The sequence below is a fragment of the Motacilla alba genome, chromosome Z (assembly GCF_015832195.1).
Source record: "Motacilla alba alba isolate MOTALB_02 chromosome Z, Motacilla_alba_V1.0_pri, whole genome shotgun sequence".
Classification (NCBI taxonomy): Eukaryota; Metazoa; Chordata; class Aves; order Passeriformes; family Motacillidae; genus Motacilla; species Motacilla alba.
The window spans coordinates 72,348,423-72,369,836 of NC_052046.1; the positions used below are offsets into that span (position 1 = coordinate 72,348,423).

A 21,414-nucleotide genomic window follows, 5' to 3' on the forward strand; every position below is an offset into this window, starting at 1 on the left:
TCTTCTTGAGGATTTTGAAACCAGATGGTTGCCTTAATGGTCGATTTAATACAACCCAGTTTCATTTAGCTCAATGGCCATTTATGCTCCTTCACAAGAAAAAACAATACTAAGCAAAACAGGCACTTTAAAATAAGAGTAAACCATGGCATCCAAAACCCACCCCTATTATATTGCAGGTTTGCCGTTAAAAAGTGAGGAGGGGCTGCACACCAGCAGGAAGGATTGTTAATGAGACCACAGTCTGTGCACCACATCTCAATTATTTATGCCCCACTGCAGCCTCAACCCCAGTCTTTGCACTGAGTAATGCCAGATTTAACCGAACTCTTTTCTGTAACATACCTTACTCTCCTTTCCAAAAGTTTTGGGTATTTGGGTGCAACCAAACACATTTTAACCAATGGAAATGTCAGCTAACTGCTCAGAAATAACTCTTATTTGACATGGGGCTCTGAAAACTTCAACAGTTCTTTTCAAGAACCCTTTCCCAAATTTGATATCCAGTAGTTACCAGTGAGTCAGAGGTGTCTGTGGTCACAACAGCTATTCCCAGATCTAAAATAACATCAATTGTTCTCCCCATTACATTTCTGTAAACCCTCCAGGACCCTTGCCCACTGTAATCCAGGGAGCAGAGTGGGTGTATCCCATTGGTCTGGCAGGGCAGGACTGCTGGATCAGTCCCACTGCAGTTCCTAAAGGATGACCTAAGCAGCTACTCTCTGTCAGAGCTCAATTTACCGGTGATAAATGAAATCCCCCTGATGAAATCCCCTATTTCTTTATCAGCAACTTTTGCTAATTTGACTTTTTCCTCCAGCTAGGCCCTTCACTTTATTTACAATGTATTTACTCATCTCTTCATTTAGGCAGGCTTTTAACATCACAAAGCCAGCAGTAATTTGCAAGACTTTCTGGCATCTGGCTGAAAGCTGCTGTAAGAAACTCTGAAGCTGATCAGTTCCTAACAATAATGATTTTCTCATGCATTTTGCAGTGCATGCTTCCAGAAATACCAGGAAAACCCCAGGGCAATTTTCGTGATAATTTCCACTCACTCCTTATCAAATCTGGTCCTAGAACTTAGCTCATAACATCTTGAGAATACTGGGATGTGACAAGAAATTGAAATCATAAGAATGTTTATGTGTACTTTCTAGAAAGTGCTGTTCCACAAATAACTTCTAAAATCTTTATAAAAGATGGCAAAAGATTTTTTTTTGGTTCTAATTTAATCATAAATAAGGCCCCATATTTAACAGGAATTACTGTGTTAATGAACACCAAGTTTAAACCCAGAGCATCACTGTACAAAAAGCTACCAACTGAGGTACAACATCAAACTCTGAATCACATCTTGACAACATTTTTGTGTCAAGTGCCCTAATTCAAATGAATTTATTATATTTATATCTTGCTTTATTATGAGGGAGCACAGAGGGAACTTATAAATACTTGATATAATGCTCATCTGTTTTGTTTAGTTTTCCTGCAGAGAATAATGACATTTAGGACCTTCTCTATTACAGGCTCCAGCTTGCTTCAAAAAAAAAGCCCATGTTCATGCTCCAAAGGATCTGTCTGTAAGTTTATAAACTCTACTGCAGGAATGCAGAGGTTCTCTAAGAAACAGATGACTTCAGCTTTGAAAATCCTTCCAAAGCCATGTGCGTCCTTCATGCACATGACTTCCACATGATATATGCATCTTAAGATGGTCTTATTTTTATAAGCTCTTGATAACTGAGGGAAATGGTGAATGTATGTTAATAGAAAGGAGTTGTTGGCTTTGAGTTACATTGAAAGCATGCATATTCCAGCAGTAAAAACAGGAAACATTTAAGACAGAGATATTGAACCCATTTGTTCTGTCTCCCAGCATACCCCCTTCAAGGTCAAATGTTTGTCTTTCAGCACTTGCCTCACACACATCTCCACTTTTCAGTTTTTCATCACAACAATTGCCAGAATTCTCTCAGGCACAGTAGGAAATTTCCAAAATCCCCTTAAAAGACTCACTGCAATGAGTCTGGAGACAATTGATAAAATTTTAAATAGGCCTATTTGTATTGACAAGACAACTAAAATTCAACACAGCACACCTAAAGGTTCGTGCCCACTTTTTAAAAAAAATCTCTACAGTTTTCCAGAGTTTTTAAAAACAGAAATGAATAAGGAAAGGTAATAAAATTAAAGCTATTTTGGAGAAAAGGACTGACCATTTGGAGTCAGACCACTTAGGACACTCATGGTCCTTGGCCCATCAGGAATGTTCTGTTGTGAGAACAGCATAATGCAAGTTTAGGTCAGAGAACAGTAAGTAACACCATTGTTTTTTTTCTTTGGCAGGATTAATCTTGAAACAGGCACTGGGACCCCGAACTGAAAATTAGATACAAGTTCACTAAGTATCACAAGCCTGGAACGGAAGGGGAACTGCCAAGCGAGTGCCCTGCAGGGTGACCCCACAGAAGAGACAGGGACAGAATGACAGCCACATTACCAAGAACACATTGTATTTTTCTGTCCCAGCACTCAGATATGTTAAGCTGGTGGGCTTTTCAAACCACATACTCCAACGACACCTGAAAAACTAAAAAACTGAGGTTCATATAGCTCTACTTGCTACAACCTTGTGCTTCAGATGTTATTTTCAACTTGACCCCCAAGTAACAAAAAATATGAACACAAGATGTAACCTAGATTTCAAAAAGAACAAGTAGTCCAAGACACCGGACAGTCCTTGAGTGTCAAGGTCCACCAGAGTTAAAAATATTATTGATTTCAGTGATGCAAAATCTAGAGCCGTAACAAATGAGCCAGGGTTCTCCATATTTTGTAAAGAGCAGCCATGCAAGACAAACATCACAAAACTCCTACTCCCCTCTCACATTGTGATTATGGCTCCTGAGACCCAAGGATGCAGCAAGAGATTAAGACCTTTGAATTTCCCAGTCAGAGATCAGAGGTACAGAAAACTCTCACCCAAATAAAAAAGCTAAAAATTATTCAGGCTCCCTATATCACAAAGGACAGCTTGGAAGAAGAACTATATCAACCTTCAAGTACAAAAAAAGTGAAATGAAGAAGGTACTGAACTGCTTTCTTTGTATAGTGAGGGTAAGACAAAAAATAACAAAAGCTGAATCTTTTTGCAATATAGCATCTAAATTAGGTTAGATGTTCTGAAAACTTTCTGGATATTTGACTATGGGAAAGTGCAACTGCTTGGGGAAGTGGTGGAATTCCTGTTAACTGAGTTTTCTTAAAATGAGGGTGTACAGAGGCCAGGAATGGTGCAGGTACAACCAAGCCCTCTGATGCAAGAGCACAGCTGAACTAAGAGGAGACCTGCAATCCACAGACACATCAGAAATTGATTCTCAACCCGCACTCAACTGTGAGGCAAACCTATTGCTAACAAGCTCTTGTGTGGTATTTTTCATTCCCAGATCTCAATCTCTTTATAAAGACTCAGTAAACAAGGGTTCAATCCAAAAGACAACCAGAACTTTTTATTTAGGATCCTATACATTAATCAGTGTACCCTGCATAGGGAGTTCCTCTCCACCCAACCACCCCACAAGAATCCCCAAATCTCGTATTTTCTCTGAAAAAACTGATGAGTTTTGGACACTGCAAGAGTGAAGTCCACAGGATTTGAATAAAATTATAGGATCCCAAATTCAGTTCTTGTCATGTTAAGTTAACATTCTCTGTTTTCAACCGAAATGCAAATTTAACCACAAGTTAATTAACAACATTTTAAAATTATTTTATATCTTTCAAATTGCCATTAATCCCTTATGAGGAGGCAAAACATAAATTCTACCCTTCATCATCTTGATCATAACAATAGTACATCCCAAAAGTCAAGATTTGTGAACCTAACAAAAGAGAAAATGAAGCAGAACTTACTTTACTGAATGTGACAAAAATGCTCAATAGCCTTTAACTACAGGAGTAGGAACACTCAATAGCAGTATTTGCAATTCAAGATTTTTTCCTCTTGGTAAGAAAACAGATAGCTCTCATAGAAAACTGAAACTATTCTTGTGTAACTAATACCATGGTCTTTGTACTCTCTCTGAAGAGCAGCATCATTAAAATGAATATGATTTATTTTTGTAAAAAAGCCCAGATTTTAAGCTGAAGAATGTTAGAATAAAGGATTTTGAAATGTGCACTCACCAATACAATCCCCATTTGCATCCTGCTTATATCCCATGTTGCATTCACATCTGTAACTAGAGGGGGTTGGTATACAACGTCCATTCAAACAGAGGTTGGGATGGTGCTTGCAGTTGTCTATTGTCTGATTGAGTATTGCTAATATAAAAAAATCAGAATGAGAGACAGATATTCCAATTTTTATATGAAAGTAAATATGAACATTATACTTGGCTTCAGAAAGGATGTTGTCAGGTGCACAAACACATTTAAAAAACGTTTTTCAAAGCACTATCTGTTGACCTGACAGTAAACTAACAACCACAAACAGCTTTTGGAAAAAAAACAAAAAAACACATTAGACAAACATTCTTAAATATGATTTACCATTTCTGTCTATAGCCTGATGAGCCTGTCAGTGAACTCATGGATAAACCACAATCTGTGTGAAAGTCAAAGCAATTTTTGGTGTACCTGTCTTAATAATACTTCTTACATTTTATGATCTCTATGTTTGTGATGCCAAGGGTGTGTTTACACATGTCATGAGCAATGTTTACATCCATGAGACTTCTGCCAGAAAATTATTCACCTTGGGCTTTCAGCCAAGGCAGTGTTTCTGCAGAGTAAGAAGGTTTTACAGTTGGAAGAGAAAATACAGAAGACATTTATTTTTAACCTCAGTAGTTTTTGGAATACACCTAGAAATCTGGAGTTTTATTACTGCTGACAAAGACACCTCAACAGGGACAACAAGGCTCAGGGACTCTGTAAGTGAAGTCATGCAAAAACCTCTTCCTACATCAGGAAGGGCTCCTGAACTTCCTGATGAATCAGCTGAGGTGTTTAAAACATGCTTGAATGGCAAAGTAATTTTTAAATGCTAAGAGCACCATACCATATCCAGACTGAGCAGTAAAAATAAAGGAATAACAGAAGGAATAGCGTAAAAGAAAAGAGTGAAACAAGTCAAAACAGAAGCACTTACTCAGTCCTGTAATGATCGGGCCACTTCCAGTGGGGCTGTGACCACCTGCTCCCCCCCCAGCTGGGGAGAATCCGTTGCTTCCTGGGATGGGGATGAACCCAGCTCCTCTTGGGCCAAATCCATTCCCATTGGCCCCGGGATGGAACCCATTCCCTCCTGCTCCACCGCGCCGGGAGCCGCCTCGGGCAGGGGCACCGTCCAGGCACAGCCTGCGGTGGTCATCTGTCAGACAGGGGGGACAGAGCAGCACAGACCACGTCAGCCTCTCACAGCCAGATCAAAAGGAAGGCACAGCTCTCCCTGTGTGCTACAAAAACCAGGATGCCCACTCCTCCTCTCCGTGTTGTCGCATCTTCCCCCTGCCACTCCAAACCTCTCCCTTGGCTGTGGCAGGTGTTGCTTGAGGAACTAATAAAAAGGAATGCTGTAATTTAAGAATAGTTGTTCAACTGTTTGTTGAAACTGTCTTCTTGATGTGTTGACAGCAGCACTGTAACTCACTGGTTTCTCAGGGTGTTGATAAAGAAAATACCTTTCCATCAGGGATGTGCACTATTCCTTTCTGAGCAGAACTGAAAGAACAACTTAAAAACCGGTGCATTCCAGTTCAAAGTTACCCAAAATGCAATGGAACAAGAAAGGAGCTGTTTCTTTAAATCAAAATTAACTATGGACCCTAAGAGTCATTTCCTCTCCGAGCATGACCACAAAATCTTTCCCATTTCCCAACAACTATCTCCAAAGCCAACAAAAGGACATTAAAAAACCGAGCGCCAAACAACCACGGACCAAAAATAAAAATGGTTAACAAATGGCAATATCACTATTAAAACCAAGGAAATTAATAATAATGCAACCCATGACCCTATTTTTTTCTATTTAGCCTACACTTTAAAGCAGTTTACAACACTCCAGTGACCTCCACCCAAAGCAGAATGAACAGCAAGAAGGAGAAAATAAACCAGCCAAACCAAGAGGGCACTCACCAGATCCTCTGACAGGACACACCTCTGGGACAGAGCCACTGGCCCAGCAGTGGCCAGACTCACAGCAGCACTGCCTTCTGGTGAACCTCCCTGGCAGCTCCTGTGCACAGCGGCCGCTTGCAGAGCTGGAGAAACAGCTGCCTGCTCTCTGATCTGGCAGTCAAGATAAAGACAAAAACCAAAACCAGTGACATCGATGCCGTTTTGCTTTTACCCTTCTTTCTTTTATACATTCTCTGCATCCTTTACACATATACTTGTAGCTTTGTAGCCTCATACTGTAGCTTAGTTTCAACATTTTCCTCGGCAGAAAGACAAAAAGAAATTCCAGGATCCCTGTGCTGTCTTGCTTCTTCTTAGAAACCAAGGCTGAAACCAGCTTTCTAAGACAGACTTTTGTAAACAGGGCCTGGATCTCATCCTAAGGGGGGAGAATCCAGAAGGTGCTAGAACTGGGGGAATTAGTTCACCAGGCAGGTTCCTGACTGGGGGAGCTCTTGTCAGATATGCTAACTTGCAGAATCTATAAAAATTGCATGGTGGGTGCATCTTTGGCCTTTTCTACCTGATGAATTTGTGTACTTGAGGATCCTCATAGAAAAGTACCCTTTTTATCACCCTAACTGGATCTGGCTCATATTTTTAGGGCCAGAGAAAAAGGCATCAACATGAGCTCTCAAAGCTACCTTCCCCCGTTCTTCTGAGGTAAGGATGAAAATGCTTTACAAGTTGTATTAAAAAAGCCAAAACCAAAATCAACCAACCAAACAAAACCCCCCCAACATCCAAACTGCATCCAATAATTATCTGACCCATGCATTCCACACTGGAAGTAAATCCTGCAGGACACACATGTGCAGTGACATTAGCCTGGCATTAATCCACCATGCAATCCTAGTCTGCTCAATCCAACAAGGAAATATGGATGATGTGAAAAACAAAAAGCAATACAAAAAAAAACCCCTAGATTTATTTATATATATAAAAAACCCTATTATGGCAAAACCTGAGATAGTTCATGTAACAGCAGCAACATCAATAAATTCATTTAATGATTTTTTTCCTTAGCTTAGATGTATCTAACTGAAAAATTGCTATTCAGCCAGCTCTGCTCAGTTGACTGAAAGTACAACAGAATATTTAGTAATGCCATGTGAAAACTACCCTCCTTCAAGGGCAGATGATCTTTTACTGTCAGATTAGGGCATGGTATTTTTCTGGAGGACTCAGGTTTTGGGAGCTGAGTTTAAAAATCAAATTGTAAAATACGCTGAAATCCACAGAAATTTTGATCATATTGGAAATCATAGGTTTTCAGTACTCCTGAAAACACAGGAGTAGCCACAATGTATTTGAACTTGGCACTCCTCAGATGAACGTGAATAACAGAAGGTGGCTATACTATTTTAAAAAATTATGAATTTTAAATCACTTGCAGGTCTTGTGCTGCTACTTGCTTACATCATTTATCTGCAGGTCAGAAAGCCCTTCAGAATTCCCAACCCTTCCCCAATATGAGAACAAAGAGCATTGAGATATCTGGAATAAGAAGAACCACAAGAGATCTAGAAAATAGATTACCGTTAGCAATTGTTAAGGTTTTTTACATGTGGTGTGCAGTATTTATAGCTAATTGGTCAGAATGGTTTAAATCACATACTTGACACACGCACCTATACATAAGAAATCAACACATGTGGAAACAAGCAAAATGGGTTTTTATAACATAGGGAGAGCTATTAAATAAACTGTCCTGTAAAAGGTGAAATCTAATGAAATCCAACACTTGGTTTGCTTCATTATCTGCTTCTGACAAATTAGTGGCACATCAGCATATGCTACTTAATATCTTCTGAGTTTATTTTTGTGCCCTGTGTTGACCACTAAAGGTTAAATTAACCTGTGTGAGATGGGATTTGAAGCACCAAGTAGGGATAAATGTTTGCTCCTTTAAAACCAAAGTGAGCTTAACTTATGGGCTCATCAGATGCAGATTTGAGAAACAAATAAAATTAACAATTCCTGTGTTTGCCTGGACAACAGAGTGAGGCCCTGGGGCAGGAGGAAGAGCCAGATGGCTGGAGCACCTACCAGGAGTGCAGGATCCATCCACAGATGCGACAAAACCCCGTGGGCAGATGCAGAAATAACTCCCCACAGTGTTGGAGCAAACACCACCCTCACAAATCCCTGGGATGACGCTGCATTCATCAATATCTACCCAAAAAAGCAAAGGACATGGGATAATCAGCAGAGCACTCATACTGCATTAAAAAGAGTGAAAGAGAGCTTTTCTGAAATGAAGTTGTCATTCAACTCTGAATAAAATATTGCTGATGCTTGCTTACTGAAAATAGTTTTGTTTGCCACCTGTTGGAGGTTTTCCTTGTACATGCACATGGTGTTTAACACCTCAAGGCACAGAGCACACGAGAGCAGGCTGAGATTTCCTCCTCCTGAATGACTCAGTGCCACCTCTGAGAAGCACAGAACAGCTGCAATGGAATGCCAAAATACACATCCTGCTTCCAGGCTTAAGGGAGAAGGATGGCACAGCAGCCAGCTAAGACATCTCTGGGCTTCCTGCGACCACACAAACATTGCAATCAAATATGAGATCTTGACTGCTTTCTGGCCCCCTAACATTCCAACTGTAAGAAACACTTTTGGCCAAGCCCTTCAAACGCAAATGAACCTTTTGATGCATTCAAGTATTTCTGCTGACTGAAAGCAGAGGTCCCACTGGAACACCAAGGCAATTTTGTGTGTAAATATGTGTAAAGTCAGACGTCACCACGCTGATAAATGAGCTGCTGTGTCTAACCAGGGGCTGCCAAATTCCAAACCAGTGGTCCAGCAGTGCAAAGCCCATTTGTAGCTGGCAAGTTAAAGGCAGATGAAGGAAGTTTTTCACCATCCCTGCAAAGCTGCAGGATGCAGACCATCCTTCCCAACTGGCTACATCCAAGGGAGTTTAGCACTGTCCAGGGCTCTTGTCCAAGAATGACAGGAAGGTGGGAAGGTAAAAAAGCACCTTCTTGAAACCTAGGTAGTGATCAGAGTGGCAGGAAGACTCCACAGTCTTCTGCAAAAAACAATTAACATGGAGAACTGTGGTGGAAGAATAATTTATTTAACTTACTGGGGCAGTAACGAGTAATTGGTTTTTTGTTTCACTGGTTTTTGAGCCAAATCTCTGTCTCTCCTTCCCCCTCCCTGGTTCTTGCACGTGCAATTATTTCAAAATATCGCTACTGCCTCTGACTGGAAATTCTGAGACTTCATCTCAGGAAGGGCTATTTTTAGTGAGGCTGACTGAAAATTTTATTCATTTTCTTCTCTTCCCCCCTCCAAAATACATAAATTAATGGTCTCAGGGAAAATGCTCCAAATATAAGCAACAGGAAATGCTATATTAAGGGAAAGGAAGACTGGAGGCATGAATGGTTCCAGTGCAGGATGGGGCATCCAGTCTCAACGTGAGAAAGAATTTAAATGTATGAAAAAATGTTGCAGATTTATTACCCAGTGAGTTTCTGCCTAAAAGACCCAGCCTAGCCACCTGCAGTTCAGAATTTGTGACTTTTACTGCTAGGGAAAGCAGGGTTTTATAAACAACTGAGTTACAAGCCCCAGAAATGGGGGTCTCAACTGCCAAACTCTAGGAAAGAGCTCCTTGAAAACAGTTTTAGTCTAGAAAATAATATTAGAAAGTAAAAATACCTGGTAGGACCAAGTGTGAATAGCATACAGTCTAATGAAATTACACATTGAAGCAGGAAAATGTGAAATAGAACTATTTTTTAAGGTATACTTTCCATTTTGGTGGCACTTTTTTTTTTTAAAGGCCTTAATCTGTTTCATATAGTCTTAACCTTTTGATATCACCAGTACATAGTAATATATCTCTTTGGAAAAGCAACAGAGGCATCCCACCTCTTTAGAATACCTTAAATTGTAAAGGTTGTCATAACTAACTACATCTATTTAATGAGTAAATGTATCTGCTATTTGAGAAGAGTAAGTGGAACACATTTATTAGAACCCTGGAACACAGCAAGTAATACTCCACCCCTTTCGTAAAGCAGCAATCATAACTGAAAGTTCCTTTACATTTAATTCACTTCTGAATAACCCAAAGATCTCAGTTCCATTAACTCTGGGAGATAACAACATCCTAAAAATGAACAGCATTTCACTCCTAAAAATTCAGTGAAAACTCAAGATATTGTAGACCAAAACTTTCAGGCAAAAAAAAAAAAATTAAAAAAAATGAAGGATTTGGGGTTTTCTTTTGTCTAGCTAAGACACCACATTGGTGGACTGGATATCTGGAATTTGGTTCAATCCCTGTACTGGTCTTTCCCAATTTTTTTCAACTATTATGGGTACAAAAAGCACAACATGGACATTCCTACTTATTCTAACAAGCGCCGTTGTTTCCAGGAAGAGGAACAGGAAAAAAAAAAGCCCCTAACCCACAAAATACCTCTGGACGCTCAGGGGCAGAGGTATATAGGGGACTTCAAATCTCTCCTTCTTAAGTAGGAGACTTGCTGTTATAGTAAAGAAGGTCTGAATAATTATGGCAAGATTCCAGCCTCCAAACACTGGAGCCTTGACTATTACTGACTCCAACTTAGATTTTGTCCTCTGCAGCCAGTAAGTAACATTTGATCTGCTTCTCCATACCTAAAAGAGGGAGATGAGTGAGCAGAATACTCCACACAACATCATTTCCACACAGTGTTTGTGACAAAAAAAAACCTCATTAAAATAATGCAGTTTCTACTGAATGACTTCTCTGTACACAGGCTCTGTTAACTCACAGGACACCAGTTCCTTACATCCTTCCCAATGGCCCAACCCACATCCACAGAAACAGGAATATAAATATATGTAAATTATGTTACTTCATTCAAACTACCAGCCCTAATAACTTAAAGCACAATTGTCTAAAGGACTGGCTATAGTATTTTCCTATAAATTTAACCCTGAGAGATTACAAACACCTAATTAAGCATACAAATAAAAAAGCCAGAATAGAAGCATGGCTTATCTTTCATCCCTTGCTCCATCATTAGAGCAATGTAAGCATGGTATTATCCTGCTATAATTTTGGCATTATCTCCTTGGCTGTGAAGCTTCACAATGTCTTTCTTCTCAAAAAAGATGGTATAAACTGCAAGGACAGGGCTGTTATTTGCCTAATTCCCTGTGGGGAATTAGCTGACTAAGGGAAGCTGTGATCAGTATTTAACTTTTGCCACGGACACAAGTGGCAGGGCTTAAAAGACAAAAAAGCCAGAACATATGACCTGCTCTGCAGCAGGCTGCCAACAGGAAATGAAGACCTGTTGATTAGTAAACCATGAAGTAACAGCAAAATCAGATAGCAGATGATTATGCACAGTCCCATAAGCACCACAGCTTTTTAAGATGATCTATGTTAACAATACATTCACCTTTTCCAGTGGGTACTATCAAGGAGAGTAATATTTTCAACAATTAAAGCTTTAGATAGTAAAAAGAGAATGCAAAGAATGCCCTAAGTACTGTTTCCAGAAGAAAGGAAACATGTCTCTGAATACATCCTTCTGGCATCAAAAGAACTACAGTTAAGAGAATCAAAAAAAAAACAAGTGCACTTCTAACAAAAAAAAGAATGGATTATAGGCATGGACAGATAGACAAGAGCTGCCTCTGAGAAATAGCCACAAACAGGTTAAGAGTCTGTGGGTAAAAATCAAGGACTAGACCAATAAAGGACCTCTTGTACTAATTTGTGTAAAAAGCCAATGCAAGGAACTATTTTTCCCTCTTTCTTTCCTTTTTGCCTTATTTTTCTCTTTCTCCTTCCCTTCCTGCCTCCCTCCCTCTCGTCTCCTTCACCCTACCCTTTATTTCAAAGCCAACCCCCATCTGCTGCTACCAGGAGGTGGGACAAACATTCCCATTTCCATGGCAAATGTGTAATTTCCTAATACAATTTTTAAAGTTTTCAGGTACCTTCTGACTTTTGTTGTTCCTTTTCAACCACGAGCATCTACATACCTGCCTGCTCCCTCTCCTTTCAGGTGCTGAGTAAAAATGAAAACTAATTAAAAAAAAATAAAAACAAACCCAAACCACAGAAAAACAGAAGAATGTGGAGGGCAGGATCAGAAAAAAAAACCTTTGGAATTTTAAAAATTTTTTACTTATGTATTACTTGCAACAACACCAGAAGCAACATTTTCACTGAAAATACATGATTTTTAAAGTGACTGCAAAAATTACTTAATTTTTTTGTGAATATTGTATGGTAAGCAACTCTAAAAAACTTTGAAGGGATGTCCAAAACTGGCAACAAACAATGTATTTGTCTGTAACTGAATGCTGAGCATAATGTAATTTTGTAACATAATTAAATTGCCAGGAAATAACAAGTCAAAGCCTTTAATAACAAAGTCCTCTTCTCAGCACAACTTAAATGTGAAAGCCCCCACTGGTTAAGATGAAGTCCGAGTTCTGATTTCTTTCAAAGGCATGAAAAAGTCACTGAAATCAGTGAAGTCTTCCGCAAACTCACAAAAACCTCAGCAATTTTCTTTCACATTTAAATTATATGGAATTGCCACTCTTAATTCCATCAACACATTTATTGAGTAAAGATGGGCTGTGTTTATTAAACTACACTTATAAAAGATGGTCTGCTTAATTTTTCATCTAAAAGAGAAGGGCATTTCCTTGGTATTTTTCACTTACCCAGACTCATCAAAACTGCCACATTTGCCTTCACTCTGTAGTCACTAGGCCAAAAATATCCACCTGAACTAGACTGTATCTTTTAGAAAACAAAGAAAACACTAATAACTCAGAAGTAGTTATACGGTACTCTGTGACACACAGAGTTTTTATCAACAGTTCTAAATTTTCAAAGAAAATAAAGACTGTCTTTACCCACAAAAGTCAGACAGAGAAAAATATCTAAGGCAAAATAGGAACAGCCAAGTAGAAAAGATGGAAGGCTGCAAAGAAGAAACAAAAAGCACAGTTCAGTGATGCTATGCCTGTCCAGATCAAACACTGCAACTATTCAACTACTTAATAATGTTCATTATCAAAGTGTTCTAATGCTCTGCAAAACCCCTTTTTAGGTATATTCTCCTACAGCATCACTTACCATCACATTTTTGAGTTGCCTCATTCTGTTTGTGGCCCACAGGACACTTGCACTCATATGAACCTACTGAATTAATGCAGTTTCCTCCTTGGCAGACTCCAGGGATAGCCTGGCACTCATCAACATCTGCAAACACAAAAAAAGACTCAGATCTGATTACCTGACACAAGATACATAAGTTACTTTCAGCAGCTTCCTGCTGCATTTGACTAAGTTCTACTTCCACTTCAAATTTTGTTGGTTTTTTGATTTGTTTTTGTATTGTTGTTTTTGTGGTTTTTTTTTTCTTCCCAGCTCTAATTTGGTTTCACATAAACCACCCCATGTTTCTGTACCTTATCATACAAAACTATCCAATAGGACATTTTTCCTGGTTGGCTTCCTTAGTACCTGTACCATCCAGGTGTTTCAAGAATCTTCTGCACCTGTTTGTTCTGGCTGTGTGGTGCCCCCAGCTAACACCTGGCAAGAATGTGAACTCTTTTTCAGGTGGATGATCAAAGCCCTTAGAAGGCACTGAAATTCCACATGAGTTTGTGGATTATAGTCCTCCTTCGTTTTTTTATTCCTCCTGGTGCTCGTGCTGTAGATAAACCTGTGGTATTTGCCTTGCCCAGTCACCTGCTTTTTCATTTAAGCAATTATAATTTCTCATGGCCCAGGAAGAAGGCAAGCACTTTTTGCAGGTTTGGGGGTTTTCTGGTAACCATTGGACTTGGGTTTAAGTACATTTGCTGAGAAACTTGCATTTAGCTCCTGAGCCCATGCTGATTTAGGTAGCATACTACCATGTTCAAAACGAAACAGACTGCAAATGGATTAAGGACTGTATCAAAGGCATGGAATTTCTTCATTTTAATTTTTTTTAATTTTGTTGGTTTTTTTCCCCCTAAATAACCAGTGCTTGCTGCCTGTTTACTTGGAAATCAAACATTTCATGTCAGAAGTATTTTAAGGAGTGGGGGGCTGGACTGGGTGCTCTCCCGAGACTCCTTCCAACCCTAATTGTTCTGTGAACCTTGACACAGCTTAGCAACATCTAGAGAGAAGATGGTTCCAGCATTTATTGACACACAGCCCACCCCGTAGCTCCCTACTGAGTAAAACATGTGGTGTTTGTCTTCTGACCCTGGGGCCTCAAAATGTACTTATCACACACAGTGTGCCTGTGCCTTTTGTCACTTATTAACACTTAATTTAAGTTTCCTGTGTCAGCAGATCAGCTGTTAAAAATCCACTGTGTGTGTGATGCAGTTTTAGGAGCTGAAGGTGTCAAGGAATAGTGAATTAACGGCAGCAGCAGGCTATGAACACCTCCCAGAAACAGGAAAATACCACTGGAGGCCTGAGGTGAACTAAATTTTCATCTCTATCAATTCCATTAATTTCTTTCAGTTCTTTTAAAATGGTAAATAGTTGCTGAGCTCTGCTGAAGCCTGAAGAGCCAATCCCAACGATGCAATGCACCATATTTAAGTGCACTTACATCATATTTAATTCTAAGAAAGCAAGCAGATTCAACTTTAATCCTAGCTTAAAAATATATACATGCTAGCAGACTGATGCTTTTTTTTTTTTGTATCACCTTTTTCTGATAACCCAAGTTTGTTTTAATATATTACTGGTGTTTTGGGACTGAGAAAAGTCAAGAAGAACAAAAGTATTTTATTAAACGGGTGTATTTTATCAATTGCTTCCTAAATGCTGTTTTAAGATTTTTTTTCCTCAAAACACAAGCAAATTGAAATGAAGCTTTCTTTTTAGTATCTTTGACAGTTAGGCTAAAGCACACAGGCCTTCCAGCAATATTAATTATCCACTTACTCACACTTTTAAACCTCAACCACATTAACACAAGGAACTTCTTACCATAAACAGCAAATTTGATTAATAACTCTGCAGATACAGTTCTACATACAAAAGTTCAATATGTTAGAGATTAAGCAGAATGTTTCCATGTGTTCACAGTCTAATATTTGGTAAGTGAAAAAAGATTTTGTGCTCTTGCAGAGCTTTCTCTGCAAAATGCCTTTAGGATTTGCACAGCTAACTTTAAACATGCACCTCGCCTTTCTGATCTGTGGGCTGTTTCTCAAAAAAACTCTGATAAAACAAAAAGCTCAGGAAAAATAAATCCATTCAGATGTTAGACACAAGTTTTGGAGAGTTTTTTTATTTATTATAGTAATGACAAAAATTATTCAAATTAAAAAACCTCTATTTAATTCTACCTGGAATATGTATGGGGAGTTTCTTTGTAATTGATCTGGCTAGTGGGAATAAAAGGTGAATTGGTCATGAATACTATGGAAAACTCTTGGATCTTCCTCAGCATCCTAGAAAGCAGAAATACTGCACACAACAGAAATAATACCATGCTATTTTTTTCCTGTTTTAGTAATTATTTTTACAACAGCAGGATGTGATCCTAGACAACACTGCCAATATTTTCAGTAACTCAGACACATTAATACCAAGCACCAGATCACAAAAAGAAATCAGCACTCTTCATCATGAAGTTGAACCTTCCCCAGTCTTCTCTCTCTTGTCCAGTTCACCTCAGTGCCTTTAACATTTAGATACTGTATTTCCTACTACAGAACAGATTTTCTTGGATTTTATCTCCTGTCATGGATGTACGCACATAACCATGTCAGCAATAGAGGCAGGAAGAAGAACCTTCCTATTTTCAAAATCTACTCAGCCATGGCCACTCTTCTCTCCTTACAGCAAAAAATTAACTGTCTGCAGGAAAGGGTGTAGGTGGGAAATGGGACTTTTGAGGAATGCAGGGAGGAACTGAGAGAACATCCAGCACAGGATTTCTGCCTTTTCTCCCAAGGGCAGGCAGCAGTGGCAATAAAGCTCATTCAAGCACAACACTGAAGTTCCTCCTGCCTGAATTCTTGGAATGAGGGATGTCTGAACAGTTAAATTTCTTTTTAAGACATGACTGAATAGAAACTTCCAGGGGAAAAAAAAAAAAAACAAACAGAAACATCACCAAACAATTTGAATTTTGGATTGGTTTTGCTTCTCTTAATTTCTATAAACCTGTTGATGGTAATAATGAAGCTAACAGTACTAATACAATGTATTAGTAGTAATCTACTAATACAAGAACATTACCCAGAAAACATAATTTACCCTCAAAAGAAGACCCATTTAAGATTGAATTTTGCAAATCCTTTGCAGAGTAGGAGCAACTTCCTACTTGGGAGTGACAACTTGTCAAATTTGGATCTCTAACACATACTGAAATCGTGACTCATTTTCCAACAGCAAAGCTTGCAAGTTCCACTGATTTTGTGCTGCTCATAACAACTCCCAAACCCAGCTATCTACTGGTGTAAGCACTCACTCCAAAAATACCAAACATCTGAAGTGTGGACTGAGGGAGCCTGGTCTCCCTGATACATGACAAAAGCAGTTTTACTGAATACCAGAGGGGTTTGTGTTCCTTATATCAAAGTCTCTGCGAATCTGATGTCCCCAACAGAAAGAAAATCACTGAAAGGCAGGACAGATCCCTCTGTTTGCTTCTAAAACCCTCAGAGAAAACATTTGGTTTCTTCTGAGATTTCTACTGAGGATGGCAGAGCACCAGAACAGGCTGCCCAGGGAGCTCTGGAGGCATTTCAACCGCACATGGACGCACTCCTGTGTCACCTGCTCTGGGTGACTCTGCCCTGGCAGTGCATTGGACTGGATAACATCCAGAGGTCCCTTCCAACCCCAACCTTTCTGAGATTCTATGATCTTATTTCAACACCATAATATGGAGTTTGGAAAGGCACAAAGTGACACATCCAGACCCTTCCTGCATCAAAGTGGGCTGGTAATTCGTAACAGAGCAGGCATGGTGCTACCAACCTGCTCACAGCAGAGAGCTCAGGTCAGCAGGAGTTACCAGCACTCAGAGCTCAAAAGGCAATGTCTCAACTGCTGGAGGGCAAAGTTTCTGTGAAATGAAGAAATTCTGTCTCTCCCTTTTCCCCAAAGAAAGGCCAAGCATTTCTCATCTACGCCTTGCCATCACCTTGTAACACTGTGTGCTAAGCCCAGCTGACATAAATACAATCCAAGCTTCCTATTTAGCAATTATATGTCAAAAATGTAGCAAAAATTATGGCCGTTCAAGCTTTCTTTGTTTACCCACCACACAAAGTAGACTATCACATTGTTTCTATGCTCCCCCAGCGGAATTTAGCAATGTGGTTAAATGGGTAACTTAAAACTGGTTGCCACAGGGAATATACTGCCAGAGAAAGAAAACACAATTATTGTGGGCATGGGTGCTAAAGAGCACCACTGATCTCTCACATAATTCAAATGAAGCCCCAGAAGCTACGCCAGGGCCAGCCTGGCAGAGCAGTTTCAAGGACCCTTTGTATGTGGCCAAGTCATACAATGGAGCTTGACTTGGAGATTGCAACATGCACCCCCCTTCTGTGGTGCACTGTTTCTGTTCCTGACACTGTTATGAAAAGAGTGTCTAAAACATATTATTAATCACTTCAAGACGAATGGCAAAACATAAACTGCTGCACGCAGGCAGAGGCCTAGCACTGACACAGAAGGAAAAACATCATCAGATATTTTTCCTTAGTATTGATTAATAATCACTTTTTCCAGGCACTTCAGCTTCGTTCTCTAGGTCCAGCAGCAAAAACCTGGAGGCAGCAAAGCAAAACTCTGATTTTATCCCAAAACACAGACCACTCACAAGGAAAACAGTGACCTTACTGCAAGGTATTTAGGGTGATTGTCAGAGGTGAGAGTTGTCACGTGGAGAATTCCAGTCAGAGCTCACCTTGGCAGGCCCCAGTGCGGATGTTTGGGATGAAGCCGCGGCGGCAGGGCTGGGGCTGGGCAGGGCACATCTCACAGGGGTGGCCCCAGGCCCGTCCCACGGTGGCACAGCACAGGGACTTGGTGCACACAATCCCTGTCAGCTGGCCCTGGCACATCTGCTTGTTCACCTGGGTGAAACACGGGCCTGTCCTGTAATCTGGGGGGAAAAAAGGAAAGCTCGCTGTATTATACAAGGAACTGTACTTGTAGCTGTAGGAGGAGTTGTTTTTTAACCTGGTAGATACCTATATTAAAAATTCCATGGAAATTTAATTTATCTTCTACTGAAGGTAACGACTTTCATGAGGTTATAGTTCAATTTCTTTCAAAAAGATAAATGAAAGGCAGGTGGATACAAAATTGCTCTTGAGCATTGACAACGTATCTAGTAAAATCCACAGTAAGCGAAAGAATTTCACAAACAAACAAGCAAACAAAGAGAAGACCAGATGAAGCAAACAAGGACTGGAAACTGGTTTTCTTGCTTCTTAGCTACTTCATGGTGATTTATAGGAGGGAGCTGCCGACCACAGCAGCCACACATTTTTTCACTCCACACTGATCAAGATGCATGACAGAGAGAGTCACAGAATGATCACTCCAGCTGGAATGCCTGCTGCAAAATAGCGTTACCTACAGAGGGACTGACTGGCAAACCACCACTTATCTTCAGAAGAAAACCATGAGACAACACAACCAATCCAAGCTGCACGCAGTACACTGAATAAAGCACCGAAACGATATGAAAATGTATTCTGGTAGAACTCCTGTGAAAAGTTAGTTCATTCACATTGAACCTGTATAAATAGAGGGGTTTTTTTTTACATTATGAGTCAACACAAACTGGGATCAACAATTAACCGAAATTCTTTAGGAATAAATAAGAAACAGCTTGTTGCTCTAAGCCAGGTTTCACACCCTTATGGAAACTCTGAAAAAGAGTGAGGGGTGAAAAAAAGAAGAAAATGCAAAGTTTTTACTCAGACTCAGTCACATGAAGGAAGGCACAACAGCAGGGTTATGGCTGCTCACGCTGCTGTTCCATCCTCTTTTTGTTCCTATCAAAAGCAGGTTCCAACACCAATATATGGACAACACACTGTCTTCCACACACTTTCATTAGGGTGCAGCTGGTCCCACAACCAAGAAGCAATGAAGTTATGCTGTCTATAACTTGATACTTTCACCCTGAAAAAATAAGAGCTTTGACATCTTTGGAAAGCAAAAAAATGGTCTCCCCAGTGAGATGTTATACTAAGCTTCCTGAGCTCCTGAAATGAAAGTTCAAACAGAAATAAATGTCCTGCTTCCTCTCCTTGGTAAGGGTCACTCAGGTACCAGTCTAGGAAGACTTTTGCAGGTATTGATATATACTGGTAGGCAATTTCAGCTGGGCTTTTCACTTTAAATAAAGTCAACCAAGTACACGAGTACAGAGATGCCTGATGATAAAAGATTAAAAGATCTCAAATACTTGGTAAGGCCTGTCAAGTTTAGTATTTCTTGATTATTGATACAAAACAGTCTTCAAAGTTGCACTGTGAGCTCTTCCTTTGTGACCATCGAGCCACAAAAATGGCACTTCTAGTTAAATAAATACATGATAAAAAGAAAATCCTGTCCTTGCTCCACACACTCAGATAGAGTTCAGCTCTCCATGGGTGAGAGATGTGTAGTAAGTCATTATTTGATTTCACTACATTTCTACAGTGAAATCAAATAATGACTTACTACACATCTTCAAATTCCCAAAACTTGCATTCAGCAGGTCTGAATTCCTTAGAATTCCCAGCTCACCTAGGAAGTCCTATTCAAGAAATCAGCAGTGCTGCTGGCAGTACTGTATTTTTTCAGCTGCAATTCTCCAAGACACAATTTTTTTGTAGGACCAATCTTTGGATATCATGGAGGAAGCAGAGTAGGAGTAGAAATTCAAACCATGTATTTCTCTGTGTGATGGCTGGTGACCCACAGGAATATCCTGGCCAAATATATTCTGCATTAAGAAGCTTGGAATTCAAGCAGAGGAAATGAAACTTAAACCTAGAGCTGTGAACTGTATCTGAGTTCCGCTACCTTCCAATAAGACACAAAATGTTTGTGTAAACTCTGTCAAAACTAGCAATGAAAAGTTCAGTTTAGAGAGCGTGTTCAGTAGAGAGATTAGAGAACATAACCAGACACCAAATCAAGTTTGTTCAAGAGAATATGAATGAGTCAGGTACAAGAAGGAGCGATATCAATACACCTACTGATTACTGCATCCTATCAAATAGAAATACATGCTCTAGAAACCACCTATGCATAGGTGCCTACCCGTGCCTTAATGAACAGAAACTGCATTAATCTATGTCATGGTTTGAGAGGAAGTAAGTTTTTGGGAGGTGGTGGTGGTCAATCTAATATTCAGATTCTGTAACCAAGCAATTTTTATCAGCATAAGCCTGCTGCATATCTATTCAGACATACACTTTATGATAATATTAATATTTTAAAATATTACTGTAATTTAACATATTATTCTTTAAAAAGTGCACCTATTTTAAAAATCTTTACTTGTTCAGTTTATCCAGCATGAAGCCCAAAGGTAAAGAGACTGATTAGTGGCTGCTCTTCTATACTACGAGGAAAATACTAGATTTTAAAATACAAAGCGAAGGCAAGCATGTTTGGGTTAATGGTAAAGTTCAGCTGTTTACACAAAGACCTGCAGTTGCAGAGTAAATTTTACATGTGGGAAGCAAACACAATAAAAATAGATGCTATTTTGAAGATACTTTGTAGCTTCAAATGAAGCTGCGGATTTGTTTCGCACAGCCAGATTACATTATTATAATGGTTGATCAGACCTTAAAATCCCCCACTTATGAATCAGTCATCTTTTCCATATGGGTTTGCTTGTCTTATTCTTAGGTGGTTCTTCATTTGTTTCTTTGCCAGCACTGCTGATGGAATAATTTTGCCAGAAAGAACATATGTTGAACATAAGTCATAAATCATTTGTTACTCCAGAAAGGGTAACTGCTTTGGTGAAATGAGGTGATCTTCAGCACATGTGTTATACAGTTTTGTTTTTTAACTTCAAACCTTTATCAACAACTCAAATTGTTAATATAACGAAATTTAATGAGGAATATTTTTTTCCTGGCATCAAAAAAAAAAAAAAAAATCACACTATGGACTCCAGTATTTAACTATACTGCAACATTTCTATTTTGTCATAAAAATGGATACTTTGTGTTCTGGAA

At 39.4% G+C, this 21,414-nt stretch overlaps 1 protein-coding gene across 1 annotated transcript in view; it reads right to left on the reverse strand.

The window, feature by feature from the left end:
- The window catches only part of FBN2 (fibrillin 2), a 117,955-nt gene that overhangs the window by 76,832 nt on the left and 19,709 nt on the right, over positions 1–21,414 (reverse strand). The window contains exons 6-11 of the mRNA XM_038124921.1: positions 18,126–18,323; positions 13,313–13,438; positions 8,239–8,364; positions 6,148–6,300; positions 5,162–5,383; positions 4,195–4,332 (exon numbers count right to left, since the gene is read on the reverse strand). Of these exons, the coding sequence (XP_037980849.1) occupies positions 4,195–4,332; positions 5,162–5,383; positions 6,148–6,300; positions 8,239–8,364; positions 13,313–13,438; positions 18,126–18,323 (963 nt within the window). The remainder of the gene's footprint in view (positions 1–4,194; positions 4,333–5,161; positions 5,384–6,147; positions 6,301–8,238; positions 8,365–13,312; positions 13,439–18,125; positions 18,324–21,414) is intronic.